This window comes from Onychostoma macrolepis, chromosome 10, assembly GCF_012432095.1.
Source record: "Onychostoma macrolepis isolate SWU-2019 chromosome 10, ASM1243209v1, whole genome shotgun sequence".
In the NCBI taxonomy this organism is placed as follows: domain Eukaryota; kingdom Metazoa; phylum Chordata; class Actinopteri; order Cypriniformes; family Cyprinidae; genus Onychostoma; species Onychostoma macrolepis.
In genome coordinates this window covers 20,728,286-20,748,180 of record NC_081164.1, presented here as the reverse complement: position 1 = coordinate 20,748,180, position 19,895 = coordinate 20,728,286, and the positions used below count along the sequence as shown (strand labels likewise).

At 37.9% G+C, this 19,895-nt stretch overlaps 2 protein-coding genes across 4 annotated transcripts in view; both read left to right on the top strand.

Moving 5' to 3' along the window:
- The window catches only part of aak1b (AP2 associated kinase 1b), a 60,546-nt gene extending 45,478 nt beyond the window's left edge, over positions 1-15,068 (top strand). For 2 of the 3 annotated variants that reach the window (XM_058788878.1, XM_058788877.1), the window contains 5 exons: positions 65-169; positions 1,170-1,271; positions 3,638-3,748; positions 4,096-4,200; positions 13,055-15,068. In XM_058788878.1, the coding sequence (XP_058644861.1) occupies positions 65-169; positions 1,170-1,271; positions 3,638-3,748; positions 4,096-4,200; positions 13,055-13,656 (1,025 nt within the window). In that variant the 3' untranslated portion in view covers positions 13,657-15,068. Of the gene's footprint in view, positions 1-64; positions 170-1,169; positions 1,272-3,637; positions 3,749-4,095; positions 4,201-5,708; positions 8,291-13,054 lie in introns of those variants that run through there. The other variant, XM_058788879.1, reaches the window with a different exon arrangement.
- A 4,030-nt stretch (positions 15,069-19,098) lies between these two features.
- Positions 19,099-19,695, top strand: LOC131547933 (regulator of G-protein signaling 17-like). Its single transcript, XM_058788723.1, has one exon. It carries the CDS (start codon positions 19,120-19,122, stop codon positions 19,693-19,695), a length of 576 nt encoding a protein of 191 aa, XP_058644706.1. The 5' UTR covers positions 19,099-19,119.
- The last annotated feature ends 200 nt before the right edge of the window (positions 19,696-19,895 follow it).

The following is a 19,895-nucleotide window of genomic DNA, read 5'->3' as shown; positions in this document are numbered from 1 at the left end:
TTTCTGCACATATTTCTGTGTTTATTCTGGCTAACGTTGTTTGTTTTCACTGGCTGACTTACAGAGAAGCTGATAGAGGGCCTGAAGTCTCCAGATACTTCTCTCATGCTGCCTGATCTGCTGTCCATGGCCGACCCTTTCGGCAGTTCCATGGATGACACTAGAGATGGTAACAGCTTTTGCTGACTCTCTCTCTGTGCTTTTCTTTTACAAAAGCTAAACTAAACACCGTGCTGTTCTCTGAGACAAATTACATTTTCCACTTTTTGTTGTTTGATGCAAATCAAGCCAGTCTTTGTATTATTTGTGATAGCTTTCAATTTTGTCTTTTTGCCACATGAAATTTAACTTGATTTGTAAATGTTGAGATCTTGTGAAATCAACACACAAAACGCGAGTAGTGTGTTAAGGCATTGCATTGGTAGAAAAAGCAGAGTGAATTATTGCTCGGTGATGGGTCCCAGAAATATTGTGTATATCAAAAAGATGAGGGGGCCAAGTACCGAACCCTGAGCCACCTGTTGTTAGTCGATATGACTTGCACACCCTTCCTTTCCAAGATGACTCAAAGAGTCTTTATCATGTAGGGCTCAAAGTAGCAAAAGGAAGGTTTTATGATGTCCATTAGGGCTGCACGATATATTGCATGCGATAGTCATGCGCATCTAGTCAGTAAAGCCGGTTCCGTGATTAGCGCTAAATCTCCATCACCTGTTTTCAAATGGAGCGGCATTTAATACACAGAGCCGTAGTTCACTGACAAGCCACGCAATATCACGTTCAATATCGCAGGCGATTCATCTGCGATTCTGAGCGCGGTGCGTGGTTTGTCAGTGAACCACGGCTCTGTGTATTAAATGCCGCCCATTTGAAAAACAGGTGATGGAGATTTAGCGTAATCACGGAACCGCTTTGTTGACTAGATGCGCATGACTATCGCATGCAATATATCGTGCAGCCCTAATGTCCATTGTACAGGGAATAGACAGGAATATGCAGCAAGTCTCTGTGTTGAAGGCATCGTGCAAGGTCCAGCAGAATGAAACATGAATCATTGGTTTGAATGTTATGAAAGATACAAATGATGTGTTTGATGTGATGAATAATTTACAGTGCAGTATCTTTTTTTTTTTTTTTTTTGTGCTTTCCCCACTCTGTCTTACTCCCAGCCAAAACGGAAGTGTGTTTGGACTCTCTGATTCCTGGCTTGGAGCCCCCTCAGGCTCAGTTGCACCCTGTGGAGGCTGAACCAGCATCATTAGCACTGGCAGGTAAAAATATGCATCAGAGATGGACGAGCCTCAGCCTAGCATTTGAACACCCTGTCAAATACATAAGTGGTGGCAGAATGTTTTCTTTGTGAGGAGAGATTGCTTTGGGGTGTGTTCACACTTGTAGTTCGGTTCGTTTGGTTCATTTGGTCCGGACCAAAAAGAAAAATGATACATTTGGTCCTGGTCCGCTTAGCGTTCACAGTGGCATTTTTGACAGCGACCCTAAAGATACCGAACCTAAAGGTGTAGTGATATGTTCACAACACATAAAAGGCACTTTACCTCATCGTTGCTCCACGTTTGCCCTCTGCTCATTTTGTTGTGGTTACACCGCTCGTTCCGTGTCGTTAAATCATGTCGCATCTTGTCATTACTTCCTGTTTTTGTTTCGTTTAGAAGTATTTGGTTCGTGTTGCATTCATACTTCATTCGAACCGTACCAGAGTTCGTTTGGAAGCGGACCGGGACCCATCTTTTTAACAGTCTCAGTCCGCTTGTTTGGTACGCACCAGGGTTCGGATGGCAGCATTCACACTGACTCAAACGAACCGCACTAACAGAGCAATCACACCAGAGTTCGTTTTAATCGAACCAAACATAAGTGTGAACACACCCTTAGACTATAGCTCAGGGATCTCAAACACGTCGCTGGCGAGCTACCAGTAGCTCGTGGCCTGATTGGAGGTAGCTCGCCAAGACATACTTGACATATCGGCTGTGAGGTTATTTTAATTATCCTGTTTCGTATTTTAATTATCGTTAAATCCGTATTTGACTGCTGAGGGTAATTATATGAAAGAATGTATGATTGAATTATTTGTATTATTGCCTAATAGGAAACCGACTGTCTTCAGAAAAGTTTCGATGGCATTTGCTTTCCATCTTCCGTCCGTGTAATGCGCAATAAAGCAGTGTTTAGAAGCGCAGAGCAGCTTTGTTTACAGAGGTTACTATGGAAACATCTCTGTTCTGCTGTTCATAAGCACCACCTGCTGTCAAACTGTGGATTTGCAAATTCATTCAGTCTGTCTTCCATGTTTTTGTTCAGACCAATGTGAAAATCAGACCAAATTTGTTGTAAATCTTAACCGGTTGATGGATGTTATCAGAAGTTTTGAGATTTTTAGAATGCACATTAGCTTATGTAGAACTGTTTATGGAGCAGATAAAATTGAATTAATCATTCTGACTCATCCTTTTTATATTAAAAAAGAGGTTTAAAGACTGAAATTTTATAATTTTATTAAAAAAAATGGTCAAAACTTTACTTGAACGTAGTACATGTCAGTAGATAACGTGTTATGAATTTTTTGTTAGTTTAAAATCCATACCTAATTTTTTGTATGTTTTTATTTCACGGTTTATGCATACAAAAAGTGCATAGTGCTGCTAATTTATTTGTTGTCTTTTGTCATAAAACTTGGTAAAATGATTTCAGTGTGTGTATCAGTACTTTTTAAATATTTCCAGCACGTGTTGTGTATAACAGTTTGGATTGATACATTATTTAAGAGATTTGGGTATTGTATAACATTGGTAGCTCTCAGCCGCTTTAATTTTTAAAAAACAGCTCCCGAATCAAATAAGGTTGGAGAACCCTGCTATAGTTGATTTCAAAATGTAAAAACTCAGGATCCTTTTTCCCCATATTAAGGATGCAGAATGTTGTACTTTTAAGCAGGTGGATTCAGAGATGCTCAAAGGGGTCATATAATGAGAAAACAATTTTCTTTCATCTTTAGATATATATGAATTCAGTGTACAATGAAAACACTCTAAAGGTGTGGTCACATTGTTTCACCTTTGGTCGAAAGATTTCCCATTTAGATTTGGCAACAGGTTCAAGTTGGTCACGCAGACTGGCTGTGTTAACCCAACAGAAAGTTGCTTGGGACACGTAACTTCTGTGTGAACTGTGCTTCATGGATCACTACACTATTAACAGTGGACCTTTTTTTACCCACGAAACTTTGCTAATTTGACTGCAATTTAAAATTTAGAATTAAAAACTTTCCAGACCATATTTTTGAAACCAAGTTGCAAAAAAGGCACTTTTTGAACCTCCACAACTTTCTGACAGATGTTAGACACATGACCATCTGCATTTACATGTCAGTAAGGCCTGTTTGCTGTCCAGATGGGGCAGCACAAACTTTGTTTGACTCAGCAAACTTAAAAATACAGCAAAATGATCCAATTTAATTTTGAGAGTTGGAAAAGAATAGGAAATGATCGTACCAAAAAGTCAAAATTGAGTTTTCACAAAAACTTTGATATGACCCCCTGATTTTTATGTGGTTAGCAACTTCATGGTTTTAATGTTTTCATGTGTTTCCATGGTGCTGCTCTCCACTGTGCTGTAGACCCTTTAATTGGAGAGGACTCTTTGCTGGGCTGTTCTCTCCCCTCTGGCTCTGCCTCATGTCTCGATGATTTTGCGCCTGTCTCAGGTGGCTCCTCCCAGAATATACCAGGTACAACAAATCGCTTTTTTTTCTTTTTCTTTTTTTTTTTTCTGCTGGCATTTATAGCTTATGTGACCTGGTGAGGCATGTAAAGAACTTTGGGAGGGAACTGTTAAGTGCATTTTATAAAAAAAATGAAAATGAATTGATATTAACATACTATATACACTTTCTAGACATTTGTTTAGGTTTGGTAAGAATGTGTTGGCCAAAGAACATTAATGTGATTATTTCAGTGTTGACATCATGCTAACAGTGCTGCCTTTTTCTCACCCTTCTGTGTCTTTCCCTACCATGGCCCTGTTAAATCTTTTACCCGTGAACTGTCATTTGCCCCAACCCTCATCGCCTCTCAGCTGTAGACTCCTGTTTGATCTCAGGCTTTGAGCCTCCGAGTGCTGAGATGGCCAATGAAGATGAATTTGACCCCATACCAGTACTGGTCTCCAAAAACTCTCAAGGTGAGCTTATATATATGTAAGCTATTATATATATTATTTATTATTTAAGCTTATATATATATATATATATATATATATATATATATATATATACGTATTATTTTTGTTTTGTTCTTTTTGAGAAGGAGTAAGTGATCAATTTGCATCTTGCTCTCATTTTAATGACAAGCAGTTAGTTCATTATCTGTATATGAGAACTGTATAGCAGGGTTCCTCAAATCTTTCCCTGGAGGGCCAATCTGCTGCCGAGTTTAGCTCCAACCCTGATCAAACTCACCTACCTGTGATTTTCTAATGATCTTGAAGACTCTGATTAGCATGCTCAGGTGTGTTTGATTAGGGTTACAGCTAAACTCTGCAGGAGTGGGCCAGATTTGAGGATGCCTGCTGTATAGTCTTGAGCACATTCTTTGTTGGTAGTTGCAAATAAACAGAATTGAGATTAGTTATTTTATAGGAAGCATATAGAAATTCTAGTTCCACTTTTTATTTCATTCCATTAACGAGTAATCAAGTATTTTCAAGTAAGCAACTGATCCTAAGTATATACTGAAAAAATATTATGCAACATCTTTGTATTTAATAGTTTATTGAAAAAAGTTGAATGTATATCTTCATCACTACATTGCCAGTCTGTATTATTATTATTATTATTATTATTATTATTATTATTTTTATTTTTTATTTTTCAGATTTAGGCCTCATAATAGTTACATAGTAATACAGTTCACAGTTCATTTTGAGTTTGACATAACAAAAGTACTTTACTTGTGACTGCGATTAATTTATAACAGAAAAAGTGAGTCATTCTTTGTCAAAACAGACTGGCATAAGGAAGTGTTTTTGTGTTCTTTTTAATATTTTGCGGTATTAATTCAGGCAAGCCAGTGTTATGTTAGTTTCATATACTGTTATAGTATTTATTAATATTAGCTCTTTTAAGCTCTTTGAATGAGCTTTTTATTCAGGTGTTTTTTTTTTCATTTTAATATTAGTAATTTTATTGTAAGTTTTCTTTTTAATTTTAGTATTTAAACTAATTCTTTTAATTTAGTTGTCAAGGCAGCATGTCTAATTTTTTTTTTAAAGCGCTTTTTATGTCATTTTTTTTTTATTTCAGTTTTATTTCAATTCAGTTTTTAAGAGTTTTCATTAACAATAAAGACACTGAGACGACCTTATGTCTTTTGCCCTGACTTACAGATTCAGTAGTGGTGCAGGAAACACTGAGGTTCTCTTAAAAATTTATCGAATTAATCGGATATTTTTACACGTTTTGTAATTCCTTCATAGTTTATTTGAAAGAAATCCCCACATTTTTGAATCCCCAACCCTATGCATGTTCTCTCGTAACAGTCTCTCTTGACTTTTTGTGAACGTTCACTTACCGTTGTGTCTCTCTCTCCCTCTCTCTTCTGCTGTCCCCTTCCTCGGCCTCTCCTTGTCTTAATTTGGGTGTCCTCCCTTTCCTCCACCCCTAACCTTCCTGTCCATCTGGCCTCTTTTAGGAGGTCACTCTCGCAGTAACAGTGGCAGCTCTGAGTCCAGCCTGCCCAACCTGGCCCGTTCCCTGCTGCTGGTGGACCAGCTCATCGACCTCTAGACCGTACAGATAATTCCTGCAGTGCTGAAGATGACGCCAACCGCTGTAGTCTTCTGCCTTTAACCATTAATCCCTCCTGCTTTCCTTTGTCCTATCCTCCACCCACACCCTCTTTCATCGTCCATTTCCCTCTTTAATCAGTTTTTCATCATTCTGTCACTTCAGTTTCTTCCTGTTCATCACATCTTGCGTTTTATTTCTTTTCCTGCCGCTGTTGTCCATCAGTTGTCGTCGTCATCACCATCATCGCTCATTTGATTTGACATACTCGGCTTTCCTTCCCTGCACCATGACGTTTATCTCCCTGATGAGTTTGTTCAACTTGTTTCTTACAAGTCTGGTGCGACCTTTTTCTACAGGCTCAAAATCCAGTTTCCTCTGGCATCCATGTCTGTGCTTGCTTTGGACACGCATATAAGACAGTCACACATTTCATCTGCCTCGCAGTCAAGAGTGCAAAATCGTTCTTCTCTTCGGTCTTTAGCTGTGTCTTCAGTGGCACTCAGGAAGCTCGTCTCGACATTAAACACACATGGGTTTAGACTCATGCAGTTGGCTCCTTCCAGACCAAAATTAAAGTACAAAGTGAACCAGATGTTTACAGACAGGAGTATTTTCACTGGATGTTTACAGACCGGCAGGTAGGCAAGCACAGCTTGTGAGAATTTATCTTCGCCCAGACTGACCGCAGGGTACGAACGGATCCTATTACTTCACGTAGATTGATTTTAAAACTTTAAAACCGACTAGAAGCTCCTCGTTGCAATCAGTGGTACTTGTTCAGCATCTCATGACCTCCATACCATCATTTCTCTGTTGTTTCTTTGTAAATAGCTCTATTGATGTTGTACGTTGGCTCGACGCAATGTAAATTGTTGTATATCTGCAGTATCTGACTCTCCCGCCCTCGAAAGTGATTCGTTCCTCCTGTGTATAAAGCATCTGGTCCAAATGTCCAGCGATTCCTTCAGAGATCCCTGTCTTACCCCATAGTATACATTATGAGATAATTTAAAATAAATATTTCATATACGGTTAAGATTATATGTGAATATGAATAGAGTGGTAGAGAATGAATGTATGAATCGAGTATCCATATATAAATGCAGATATGTGTATATGAAACCTATTTAAGAGAAAACTTTATCTCTTTGTTCTGTGTGTTGAGACGTGTTTGCGAATGTAAATTGTGGGTTTCATCTTCTAACGGCCAGATCGTCATTGCTGAACAAAGTCGGTTAAGAAAAGAGGACAATCTTGAAGCATCCTGACACGGTATGACGGCATTCGTGAGCAAATCAGTTTTCATTGCCTTTTATTCTCCGATGTATATCGTCGACAAAAACAGGTTGTAGTCTTGAGGAAATGCTCTACGGTCCTCAACACTGTACGTATACAATTCATCCTCGAATCTACTGCCCGATGCCATGCTTTCTTGCACAGTTCTCGTGAATCAGACGCATATCGAAGCATGGCAGTGTTTATGAATATGAAGTTAAGACATGTCTGTGGCCAATCTTCATATCAGTACTGTACGTATGTGTTTGCGTGTATGTGTGGATGTGAGGTAAATAAATAGCTAGTCTTAGTCATTGAAAGTGGTGAGGTCGTTCTGTCTTTGACATGGTTTATCTGCTTCGTTCGGACAGCTGGACCCGCAGCAGACACCTCTGTTTCAAGCACAGGTTATCTTTTCATTCACTGAGAGTCATTAGACTGCTCAAATTAAGAGCATGGAAAATGCTCGCTTTAATGCTGTACGATATTAGCAGAATCCAATCAGTGACTGACGCTATAAAACTGAAAGTTCTTTAATCCGATTAAAAAAAACAAAAAACATCAGCTTTTTGACATTGCTGAATCTGTAAATGGCATTGAAATGAGTTATCTCACAAGGGCAACAGCAGTAGGGCTGGGCGGCCCTGTAGAGATTTCCTATACTGCTTACATCACAGTTATGAAATATTAACAACTTTTCCCATGCTGTCAAATTCGACTTGCATGATCTAAAAAATTTATACTTTTTTTTTTTTTTTTTTTAACCTCGTTACATAAGTTTATTTTTCCATTTGATGCATGATATACCCCAAACTTTTTAACTATATATAAATACAATTTTAGGGCCAATAAACGTCTCTTAGGCTGACCAAGGTTGCATTTATTTGATTACAAATACAGTAAAATCTGAAATATTGTGAAATTATATAATTTGTTTTAATATATTTTAAAGTGTCATTTATTCGTGTCATGGCAGCGGAATTTTCAGCATTATTATTCCAATCTTCAGTGTTGATCATTGGGAAATCATTCTAATATGCAGATTTGCTTCTCAATAAAAATTTATTATTATTATTGTCAATATCAAAAATAATTGTGCTCTGGAAAGAAGAGTATTTACTTAAAATAGTAATAGTCTTAGTCTTTAACATAATATAATACATCCTTGCTGAACAAAAGTGTATGTATATATGTGTGTGTGTGTATGTGTGTGTGTGTATATATATATATATATATATATATATATATATATATATATATATATATATATATATATATATATATATATATATATATATATATATATATATATATATAATATATATATACATATACATACAGTGGGTACGGAAATTATTCCAACCCCATTACATTTTTCACTCTTTGTTATATTGCAGCCATTTGCTAAAATCATTTAAGTTCATTTTTTTTCCTCATTAATGTACACACAGCACCCCATATTGACAGAAAAACACAGAATTGTTGACATTTTTGCAGATTTATTAAAAAAGAAAAACTGAAATATCACATGGTCCTAAGTATTCAGACCCTTTGCTCAGTATTTAGTAGAAGCACCCTTTTGATCTAATACAGCCATGAGTCTTTTGGGAAAGATGCAACAAGTTTTTCACACCTGGATTTGGGGATCCTCTGCCATTCCTCCTTGCAGATCCTCTCCAGTTCTGTCAGGTTGGATGGTAAACGTTGGTGGACAGCCATTTTTAGGTCTCTCCAGAGATGCTCAATTGGGTTTAAGTCAGGGCTCTGGCTGGGCCATTCAAGAACAGTCACGGAGTTGTTGTGAAGCCACTCCTTCGTTATTTTAGCTGTGTGCTTAGGGTCATTGTCTTGTTGGAAGGTAAACCTTCGCCCAGTCTGAGGTCCTGAGCACTCTGGAGAAGGTTTTCATCCAGGATATCCCCTGTACTTGGCCGCATTCATCTTTCCCTCGATTGCAACCAGTCGTCCTGTCCCTGCAGCTGAAAAACACCCCACAGCATGATGCTGCCACCACCATGCTTCACTGTTGGGACTGTATTGGACAGGTGATGAGCAGTGCCTGGTTTTCTCCACACATACCGCTTAGAATTAAGGCCAAAAAGTTCTATCTTGGTCTCATCAGACCAGAGAATCTTATTTCTCACCATCTTGGAGTCCTCCATGCGGGCTTTCATGTGTCTTGCACTGAGGAGAGGCTTCCGTCGGGTCACTCTGCCATAAAGCCCCGACTGGTGGAGGGCTGCAGTGATGGTTGACTTTCTACAACTTTCTCCCATCTCCCGACTGCATCTCTGGAGCTCAGCCACAGTGATCTTTGGGTTCTTCTTTACCTCTCTCACCAAGGCTCTTCTCCCCCGATAGCTCAGTTTGGCTGGACGGCCAGCTCTAGGAAGGGTTCTGGTCGTCCCAAACGTCTTCCATTTAAGGATTATGGAGGCCACTGTGCTCTTAGGAACCTTAAGTGCAGCAGAATTTTTTTTGTAACCTTGGCCAGATCTGTGCCTTGCCACAATTCTGTCTCTGAGCTCTTCAGGCAGTTCCTTTGACCTCATGATTCTCATTTGCTCTGACATGCACTGCTTAAATGATTTTTGCAAATAGCTGCAGTATAACAGTGAAAAATTTAAGGGGGTCTGAATACTTTCCGTACCCACTGTATGTGTATGTATGTATGTGTTTATATGTATGTGTATATACATACACACACACACACACACACACACACACACACACACACACACACACACACACACACACACACACACACACACACACACACACACACACACACACACACACACACACACACACACACACACACAACACACACACACATATATACACACACACACACACACACACACACACGTATATATACACACACACTTTTGATTTCCAACTAATAAATATGCTGTGACATACACATTAATGTGATATAGAGTTTTTTTGTTATACCGCCCACCCTAAAGTTCTGTAATTAAAAAACAACATTACAAAAAAAAAATCATGAACTTCAAGCTCATGTTGTCATAAAAGCTTTGGATGTTTTACTAGGCGTATTGTTAGGTTGGAGGCATTGGTGAAAAACTGCAGAACAGCACTGCACGTCAGGAAAAGAGATGCTGCTGGGGCTCCATTACTGATATTTGTTGTTGGCGGTGTCGACTATGAGATCGTTCTATATCCTCGCCTCTTCTCTGTACAGCCGTTCGCAGACTCTCATGTTAACCTATGCAATCCTAATGCTTCATCTTGTAGTTCTCAGTAGAGGTCTTTGCCCCGCGGGTAGTGTTTGACTTGTGTTGTTGTGCAAAAATCAAAGATTCCTTTTATGTGCTGTTTTTGTTCAGAGAAAAACAATATTTATGACCATGTTTATCCCCAGAGTTGGAACCTCATTGGTCTCTGTAGCAAACACCCTCAGCCCAGTGTTAGAACAGTGATGGGTTCATGTGCACCTTCTATTTTTGTGAAAACCAATAAACAAAGAAAGGGGTGTTAAATAAACATGTAAATGTGAATGTAAATTGTGCCGGTGTTAATTATTTGTTTGTTGAAAGAGCACTCTCAGCAGCAGTTGACACAGCAACCTTCTAAATGTCAAGCACTGTTGAACTATTATTTCTGTTTATTTAAATTTTTTGTTATTAAGTTAATAATAGTAATAATAATGTAATCCAATATATATGAAATGTTATTATTATTATTTTTATTAGAATTGCTGTAGTAGTAATAAAAGATACATATTTTATATAAAAATACATTTTGAAAATTATATTTTTTTATATTTATATTTAATTATATTATTTTATTTAAAAATTGTATTTGTTTAAAATGTCAATGTTTTCTATAATGATTTACACAATTTAATTGCATTTAAACAGTATTTTAGCCTTAAGTAATGAAATGTTTGTCACCCTGTTCAACAAAAGAGAAAAATGGAGGAATTTGTTTCTTAAAGAAAATGGAACTTAATTATTATAAACTGTATAAACTATATTGGACAAATATTTATTGTGAAAAGCAAATGCAACTGCCATCCTCACCATAATTGTTTTTAAACTATTTAAACTGTTTACATATTTTAAACATCTTTATAAAGGCAAAACATTTATCATCTTTTTTTTTTTTTTAAATTCGCGTGGTGATACTTGGGCCACACACACAGCCTTGTCTTCTCCAGGTAAGATTTCTTCTTTCATGTTGAGGCTGTTGTCTGTCTCACTCATCTCTTTCTCTTCCTCCGTTGTCGTTTGAGCATTATTTTTCTGGGAGAATCAACATTGACTGAATCAACATTGAACAGCCAAGGATATTTCAAAATAGCATTTAGATGAAAGAAATGGACTCCTGGCAGACACAGAAGGCCAGGTGGCTCAAGTTAATAATTTTTGAATCTTGAGGAATCATGAAACAAGGCAAAAGCATCTGGGTTCATTTTTTTGTTTGTTTTTAATACTTAGTTCTACTTGTTGCAGCATCCAGACCTTTTAAATATTAATCTTATGTATATTGTTCTTTTTTTTTTTATTCATCCAAGTCATAAACCAAACACCATTCTCTTCCAAAAAAAAAAAAAAAAGTTTCACAAGCCATTGCAGCCAAACTTGCCAGGGTGCTTGTAGAAAATTGTCCATTTAGGAGATTTTGTGGAGTTTCAAAATGGCCTTGATTTTAAAAAGGGAGTTCATCAATAAATTAGAGCTTTGGAGCAAAAACTACCTAATTTGCTATTGTGCTTCAGGCCGTGCAGTTCCTGCTGGCTTTGTATAACACAAAAATAGTCTCCTTCAAAAGTGCAAATATCTACACCTGTACAAGCCGTTTGTGCTGCTTCGATGTGCTAATGACCTCTTTTGTCATTTTGACTTCCCATGTGAAATACTTAACATCCTGAAGAAACAGTAAATGTGGGTTGACGTTAATGTTCAAATTTTTGGGATGTCTGTAGATGCTTTTTGAATGGTGTTGGACTGGTGATGGATGTTTTTAAAATGATTGTAATTTTAACAGTAAAAGACTAATGCTACATTAAAAACCTGTTAATTGATTAACATTCCCTTATTCTATATGGTGAAAACTGTAGTGGATCTAATTTAATGTTAAAAACGGTTGAATATACATTTTTTTACTTTTTTTTTTTTCAAATTCCAAAAGAACAAGCCCTCTTACATTTTGCAGTAAAAAACCACAAATTGACATTCCCAGAACTCCCTGACAGCTCACATCTGATGTTTTTTATTTGAACCAACTGTTTCCTCTCAGATTTGTCTTATGTACATTAGGTTTTTATGTTAAAACCCTAATAAATAACAGATTTTAGTAATGTGGTTGATTTAACATTATTTAATGAGGTGCAAAATACTTAATTACTGTAAATTTATGATCTATCTGTCAAACTAAATGTTCCTAAAAACCTTTTAAATAGTAGTCGTATGTTCTTATTTTACTGTTATTCTCTTGCCAGTATGCCTGTACTCAAGCTATTTTGCCTTTTAGGGTATTTTATGGGGTTTTATTCCTATAAAATCACATTAATTTTAAAGGAGCTCTTAAAGCATTGAGTAAAATATTGCTATGGGTTTTTCAACTTTTAATTCTTGTTTTTAAAAGTCCCCCTAGTCACTACCTCATGTTTGCGAATCAAAACAACATATTTCATGAAGATAGTCTTTATGTCCTAAGAAAGCTTTTATTATAAATATACGTCCACTCTGCAAGTTGAGGGGATTGGTTACATGTTTGTGACTGTAGGAAACAGGCGGTTTCAAACTGAATATTTTAAGACCATCTTTAGTACACTGCAGTCTTACAGAGAAATGCTCATCAGTGGTGTTGACTGATGAATTTGCACTTGTTTTTTCTTAAAGCATATTAAAGACCTTTGGTAGACATGTAAACAACATTTAAAAATGTGATCTCCACGGGGAGTCTTTAATTTGTTTTAACTTGTCTGCTTATTCTCTTTTGCAGATGATCTGCCTAACATCAACGGCTACGATTCTTCATCAGGAGCCAGTCACATCCAGAGCTCAGAGGTTCCTGCAGAAGAAGACGAGGTTCTGCACGTGTGCAGTGGCTCAGAGCTTCTGCTGCTGGACTCCAAACTCCTCAACACTACGTCTTTCAAACTCTCGCCATCGTCCTCCCCAGACGTCTTCTCAAATGCTCCATTTCCTGGGTGTGGACAAAACGGTAGGGACATCTTCACAGGCGCTCCATTCCCCCAACTTCAGCGAGCCCATCCGCAGCCTGACATCTTCCTCCAGGCCCCGTTCTGCAGGAGGAATGATCTGTCTGGGCTGAAACATGTAATGAGGTGCTCGAATGGCAACGAGCCGATCCTGCCCCATCCACCCGTGCGCAGTCAAATCCGGTTTCCGCATTGCGCCGAGGCTCCGATGCCCCAGCAGCCCATTGCCGCCCACCGTGTGGTCTCCAGCGTGGGCCAGCAGGCAGCCGTAAGCTCCGTCCCCGTTGGCCCACTTCATTCCTGGACGGTAGGTGTTCGAGCAGTGATGGACCCATTCTTGGCGGCCCCGTTCCAACCTCGGGGCCCATTGGGAAAGCCTTAAGCTGGGCCGCACACTAGACGATTTTCAAATCTTAACCGATTTTAAAACCATTGGAGACCACAGACATGAAGACAGTTTCAACCGATATTTAGCCTTATAATCCTCTGAATGCGCACACTAGACAATTCGACCAGACTGCGAGACCAGACACTTGCTGATTATTTGAACGATTTAACAGTGACACAAGATTTTATGGGGTCTCGTGAGATCAAACGTGACTAGAGAAGAAAAAACTAATGGAGAACAGTCGATGATGTCAGCTGGCTCTCCTGGCATGCGTTCTGTTTCACAGTGAAAAACAAAGTATAAAAAGAATATGGGTGATGTATTCTGCTTTCATGTCATGTTTGTGGTTGCCAAGTTTCAGCTGTAGAAGCACGTAACATCCAGTAGGTGACGCTTGCTCGGTCTCATTGGCTATCACGGGTATCCCGTCAGAGGCAACCAGATCAAGTCGTAAATATCAAATGTTTGATATTTACAATTTGAGTTCGGGAACGGTCCATCTCGATCTGAAGCAGATAAGTAATCATGACACCACACAATAGAGGACTTTTTTGGTAAAAAAAAATCATTTGCGACGAGCCTTGAATTGGGCCACACCTCCCGATTGTCCGGGGATGCAAACCGGGATGCAAATTGGCCTTAAAATTTTCTAGTGTGTGGCCAGCCTTAATTTTTGAGAAAGTCACTGGCAGCCTGTCCTGTCGCCCCAGTGCTTGGTCATATCTGTGGAGGAAGCAAATCTGGCGTAGTCTATCATGAGACGACTACCTCAGTCCTCGTGACGCCATCTGGCATCACCACAGCACTTTAGCTCAGCTTCACTACGATGATCTTTCTCTGTGCATCGCTCCACCAGACATTAAGGGTGATTTCATCTTTTGATTATGATATGTATTCATCCATTTCTTTTCGTAACAGTTTATATGAGCTTTTTTTTTTTTTTATATCATTCATAAATTTTTTATTTTACATTGAGTCCAGTATTAAAAGGACATAAAATGTGAAAATTATGGAAGTTTGTTACTCTGTTTACTAGTGTTTTTTTGTCTAAGGGAGTGGCTGAAAGGACTATTTAACGGTTTTTAGGCTTTTTGAAGTACTAACTACCTTTTTTAGTCTCAAAGCTGGCAGAGTTGTGTTGAAGCCTTATGACAAGTAAAAACTAGCTGGAGAATCACGTTTCTTTGCTGTTCTTGTGCTTTTCTTGAACCCAAGGTACTGTAGGCGTTCATAAGATGGACTAGAATGGACTGAAAAAAAGAAACTGATGGTTACATCCACACCTATTGAGGTGAAACCATTGAAGCACTTTTACAATTTGTAATTGTGGATAGTAGTTTTGCTATATAACAATCTGCTGTATATTCACTGTATATTCCTTACATGATAAATCCTTTGTGTTAAAATGTCTTGTCTTTGACTGTTCCTTCATAACTTTCTTCCTTGTATGAACACCTGCAGAACTTACAGGCTGAATGTATAATATTATCTATCTATTTTATCTATCTATCTTATATATCTATCATCTAATTCATTGGGGCAGTTGTGAACTAATGGTTAGAGCGTCGGACTTGTAACCCAAAGGTCGCGTGTTTGAGGGTCTCGGTACCGGCAGAGATTTTATGTGGGGGGAGTGAATGTACAGCGGTCTCTTCCACCTTCAATAACACGACTCCGGTCCTTGAGCAAGGCACCAAACCCCATGCTCCCCGTGCACCACAGCAAAAATGGCTGCCCACTGCTCCGGGTGTGTGTGTGTGTTCACTACTCACTGCTGAGTGTGTGCACTTTGATGGCTTAAATGCAGAGCACAAATTCAGAATATTCAACACTATATATATATATATATATATATATATGGAAAAATATTAAAAGCTAGGTTTCCACACAATGTTAACAGGCCTTAAGAAAACTAAGGTTCACCTTAAGGATCAGCAGCTCTTTTAATTATCCATAATTGAAATCCATTATGGCCGCGCTCATCGGTTACTCACACTGTAAAAAGTGAAAGTTGACTTAACTTAAAAAAAACAAATTTTAGGAAACCGTTGCCTTTGAATTAAGTTCACTTAACTTTAAAAAAAAAAAAATTATGTACTTAATTTTATTAACTTATTTTTTAATTATTATTTACTTAAAAATTTTAAGGCAATGGGTTTCCTCAATTTTTTAAGTTAACTCAACTTATCACTTTTTACAGTGCAGGAATAAGGTAGATATTAGGAATATAAAGACAAGAACCCACACGGGGCACTTTTAACGTTGTTCATTTGATGCCATTTTTGCTCCAAGACACCAATAATTTGCAACTCTGCTTGCTCTTACAAGGTGATTAATGAGGATCCATTCCGCAGGTGTTAATCAGTCTATAAAATCCTTCAAGAAAACAGCGTGTGGCACAGTTGAGTGTGAGGACACCCCAGGTATTTATTTATTTATTGGATCTTATGGAATTCACCTAATGCTTATCTTCACCAAGCCAGAAAAGGTATGTCCCATCTGGATACTTTTTCAGTATGCTAAATCAAGCCGTTCAGCATATTATGCATATTTTTATATCCTATAGATTTGGAAGTTCTGACATTTCAAAGTAGCTTTTGTTAAGGCCTATTTATTTTGTTCCTACAAAAAAAAGTTCCTTGTTTGTGTGAAACTGTGCAAATATGATGGAGAATATGTACCGAAACCCCCGTTGTAACGAAATCGTATCGAACCGTGACGTCTCTGTACCGTGCCACCCCTTATATATATATATATATATATATATATATACACATACACACACACACACACACACACACACACACACACATACACACATATACGTACGTGCATGCATCCATACTTATTATTATTATTATTATTATACACACACATATATACGTACGTGCATGCATCCATACTTATTATTATTATTATTAAATTTCTGTCCCCCTCACTTCTGAAATGATGGCTACGCCCCTGGCAACTGCGCTCACGGTGACCAGAGCTTGATTCCCGTCTCGAGGTCCTTTGACGATCCCACTCCCTTCTCTCCTCCCAGTACTTTCCTGTCGTCTCCCTGCTGTCCATTCTCAATAAAAGATCAGATGTGCTAAATTATTAGCCACATTTAAATTCAGACTCAAAACTCATCTGTTTAGCTGTGCATTTGTTGAATGAGCACTGTGCTACGTCCAAACTGATTACACTATATATATAATAACTTTCTATTCTTAAATGTTTAAAAAAAAAATTAAATCACTTTGTTTTTGTTGTGATTATTTTTAATTTCTTGTTGTTATTATTGTTTTTAATGACTGTTTCACTTCCTTTTATGTAAAACACTTTGAATTACCACTGTGTATGAAATGTGCTATATAAATAAACTTGCCTTGCCTTGCATAAAAAGCCCATAAAAATAACTTTAATAAAGAAAAGATGCATTGAACTGCTCAAAAGTGACAGTTTATGATATAAAAAAGACATCTGTTTTAAATAAATGGTGTTCTTCTGAACTTCTATTTATCAAAAAATCCTGAAGAAATGTATCACATTTTCCACAAAAATATAAAGGAGCACAATTGTTTTCAACATTGAAAATTGAGAAATGTTTCTTGATCAGCAAATCAGCATATTAGAATGATTTCTGAGGGATCACGTGACACTGAAGACTGGAGTAATTTTTACATCACATGAATAAACAAACAAAAACTTACCAAACCCAAACTTCTGAACAGTAGCATATCTCAATTATAATGCTGCTTTTTCAAATCTGGCGGATTACAAACAACTTTTAGGTGCATACCACCACCTACTGTACAAGCGTGTGTAACATCAACATCAATTTACATTGCATGCCTGCATTCCAATGTGCGTACTATCCATCCTAAATTGTATGTGGTATTAGTAATTTTCAATGCTATTTAGGGCAGATAGGGTGGATAGTATGCACATCGGGACGCAGGGCAGGTCTTGATGACCAATTCCGTCTTGTGACTATATCTGATTTTTTCTTTGGACAACGTGCTTACATTTCTTTTAAAAGTGACCCGATTGGGACATAATACGTTGGCCGAGAGCTCAACGTGCTGCAACTTCAGAAAACACATGCAAATAGAAAAAACATCATCATCAGTTTGACCAGCAGGTGCTGCAAATGCTCACAGCACAACCAAATAAAGAATTTTATTTGCAGTGCGTTTCTTTGTTTGGTTGTGTTGTGAGCATTTGCAGCGTGTGTGTGTGTTGTCAAATCAATGAAGTTGTTTTCTTAATTTGCAGGTGTTTTTTCTATTTGCAGCACGTTGAGCTCTCTCGACCACCGTAACATAAGGTCAAATGGGACAGTATAACTACACAGAATTTATTTTCTCACCTATAACTTTTTTAGCTGTAAGACCACATAATTAAAATGGGATGCCCTCATTGGTGTGACATCATGTAGGCTATCATCATTTATTAACCCTCTGGGGTCCGAGGTCATTTTGGGGCCCTTGAGATGTTTTGACATGCCCTGATATTTGTGCTCATTTCAGCTACTTAAAACATACTATTGACCAAGATGTAATTTTTTTTTGTATTCAGCACAAACTGTGCTACAATAATATGTGACCAAGATGGATGTACATGTTTGCATTTTTTAGAAAAAAAATATTATGCGTGGTTAGTAAGTTTTGGGGAAACAAATGTAGCTGAAATAAGGCCATAAAACCCACACTAAATAGTTCTGAATAACACTTTTGAGTAATCCGTCTTGTAGGCTAGAATATTTACTTCAAAATTATGTGAAAATCATTCTGCTTACTCATTCACAGAAAACAATATATTGATTTACATTTTTCAAGACATGTTTTGTCATCGAGGGTCTATATGCGAGGGAGTGGCAATGGCCTTGAATATTAACTGTTTTATTTCATTTTAAATCAATTTTTAAATCATGTTAAAAATGTTAAATTCCTTGTTTTTATGAATGAATGATGCATATATATATATATATATATATATATATATATAGCGCTTTGTGTATTGCTGTACACCCAAAGCGCTTTACAATCATATGAGGGGAATCTCTCCTAAACCAGCACCAGTGTGCAGCATCCACAGTAAAACGGTGCCCGTGCGCTCACCACACACCAGCTACAGGTGGAGAGGAGAGAGAGGGAGAGAGAGAGAGCCTGTTCAGTGGATTTGATTATTTTAATTCCTTTTATGTAAAGCACTTTGAATTACCATTGTGTATGATATGTGCTATATAAGTAAACTTGCCTCGTCTATGCTGGTTCATCACGTGGAGCAACGTATATAAAGTGGGAGGAGTTGGATCTGGATCCAATCCCACCCCTGGATCTCAGTTGTGTCAGTAGCAAATCAGATTACGTAGCAGTTACGTAACAGTGAGGTTTTTATAGCTGGGTTACCTGATCTTCAGATGGATTGCTGCCGACTTGCATTCCTCAGAGAGTGTGTGAAGTTGAAATGTGGAAAAGGCATCAGAGACGTGAAGGACTGCCACAGGCGCCTGGTCAGCTGGACCCCAACATATGCTTTCTGTGCTGGTGTGGATGCAAAGCAAGAGGGGAAGGTTCAGAGAGGCAAACATGTACAGAGAAGGAACACACAGAAGATCAGCATCTCTCACTGGATGAGGTGATTGCTTGGCCAAGGAGCTTTCAGGTGATGTTGCGCTCTACAGAAGGGAGGGATGTTTTCCTGGAGTTCTTGCGGTCTGAATACAGAGAAGAAAATCTTATGTTTTGGATCACCTGTGAGGAACTGAAGAAAGAAACCAACTCATCAGTTATTGCTGAAAAAGCCCGCATCATTTATCGAGACTTCATCTCCATTTTTTCACCAAAAGTGATCAACTTGGATTCTTGGGTGAGAGATGGCATCATGCAAAGCTTGTCAAAACCCAGCAGTATAATGTTTGAGGAAGCCCAGTTACACATCTACAACTTCATGCGCAGAAACCTTTTCCCCCGATTTCTCAACTCAGCTGTTTACAGGGATCTTCTTAACAGCAAAAAGCACAATGCTTTGACAAAGATGTAATCTTACAATTCTCTCTCTCTCGCTAAAATTAAATCATATTGCATTGTGTAAAAAGCACTTGAAAAATGGATATCAGCCCTTACTGGTGAAGAAATAGAATCGCTAGATCAGTACTCAAATGGGGTCTATTAATTTTGATTGTAAAGATTTTCCAAACTTGAGCATATCCCCCATTTTGGCTGAGAGCAATGGGATGTTAT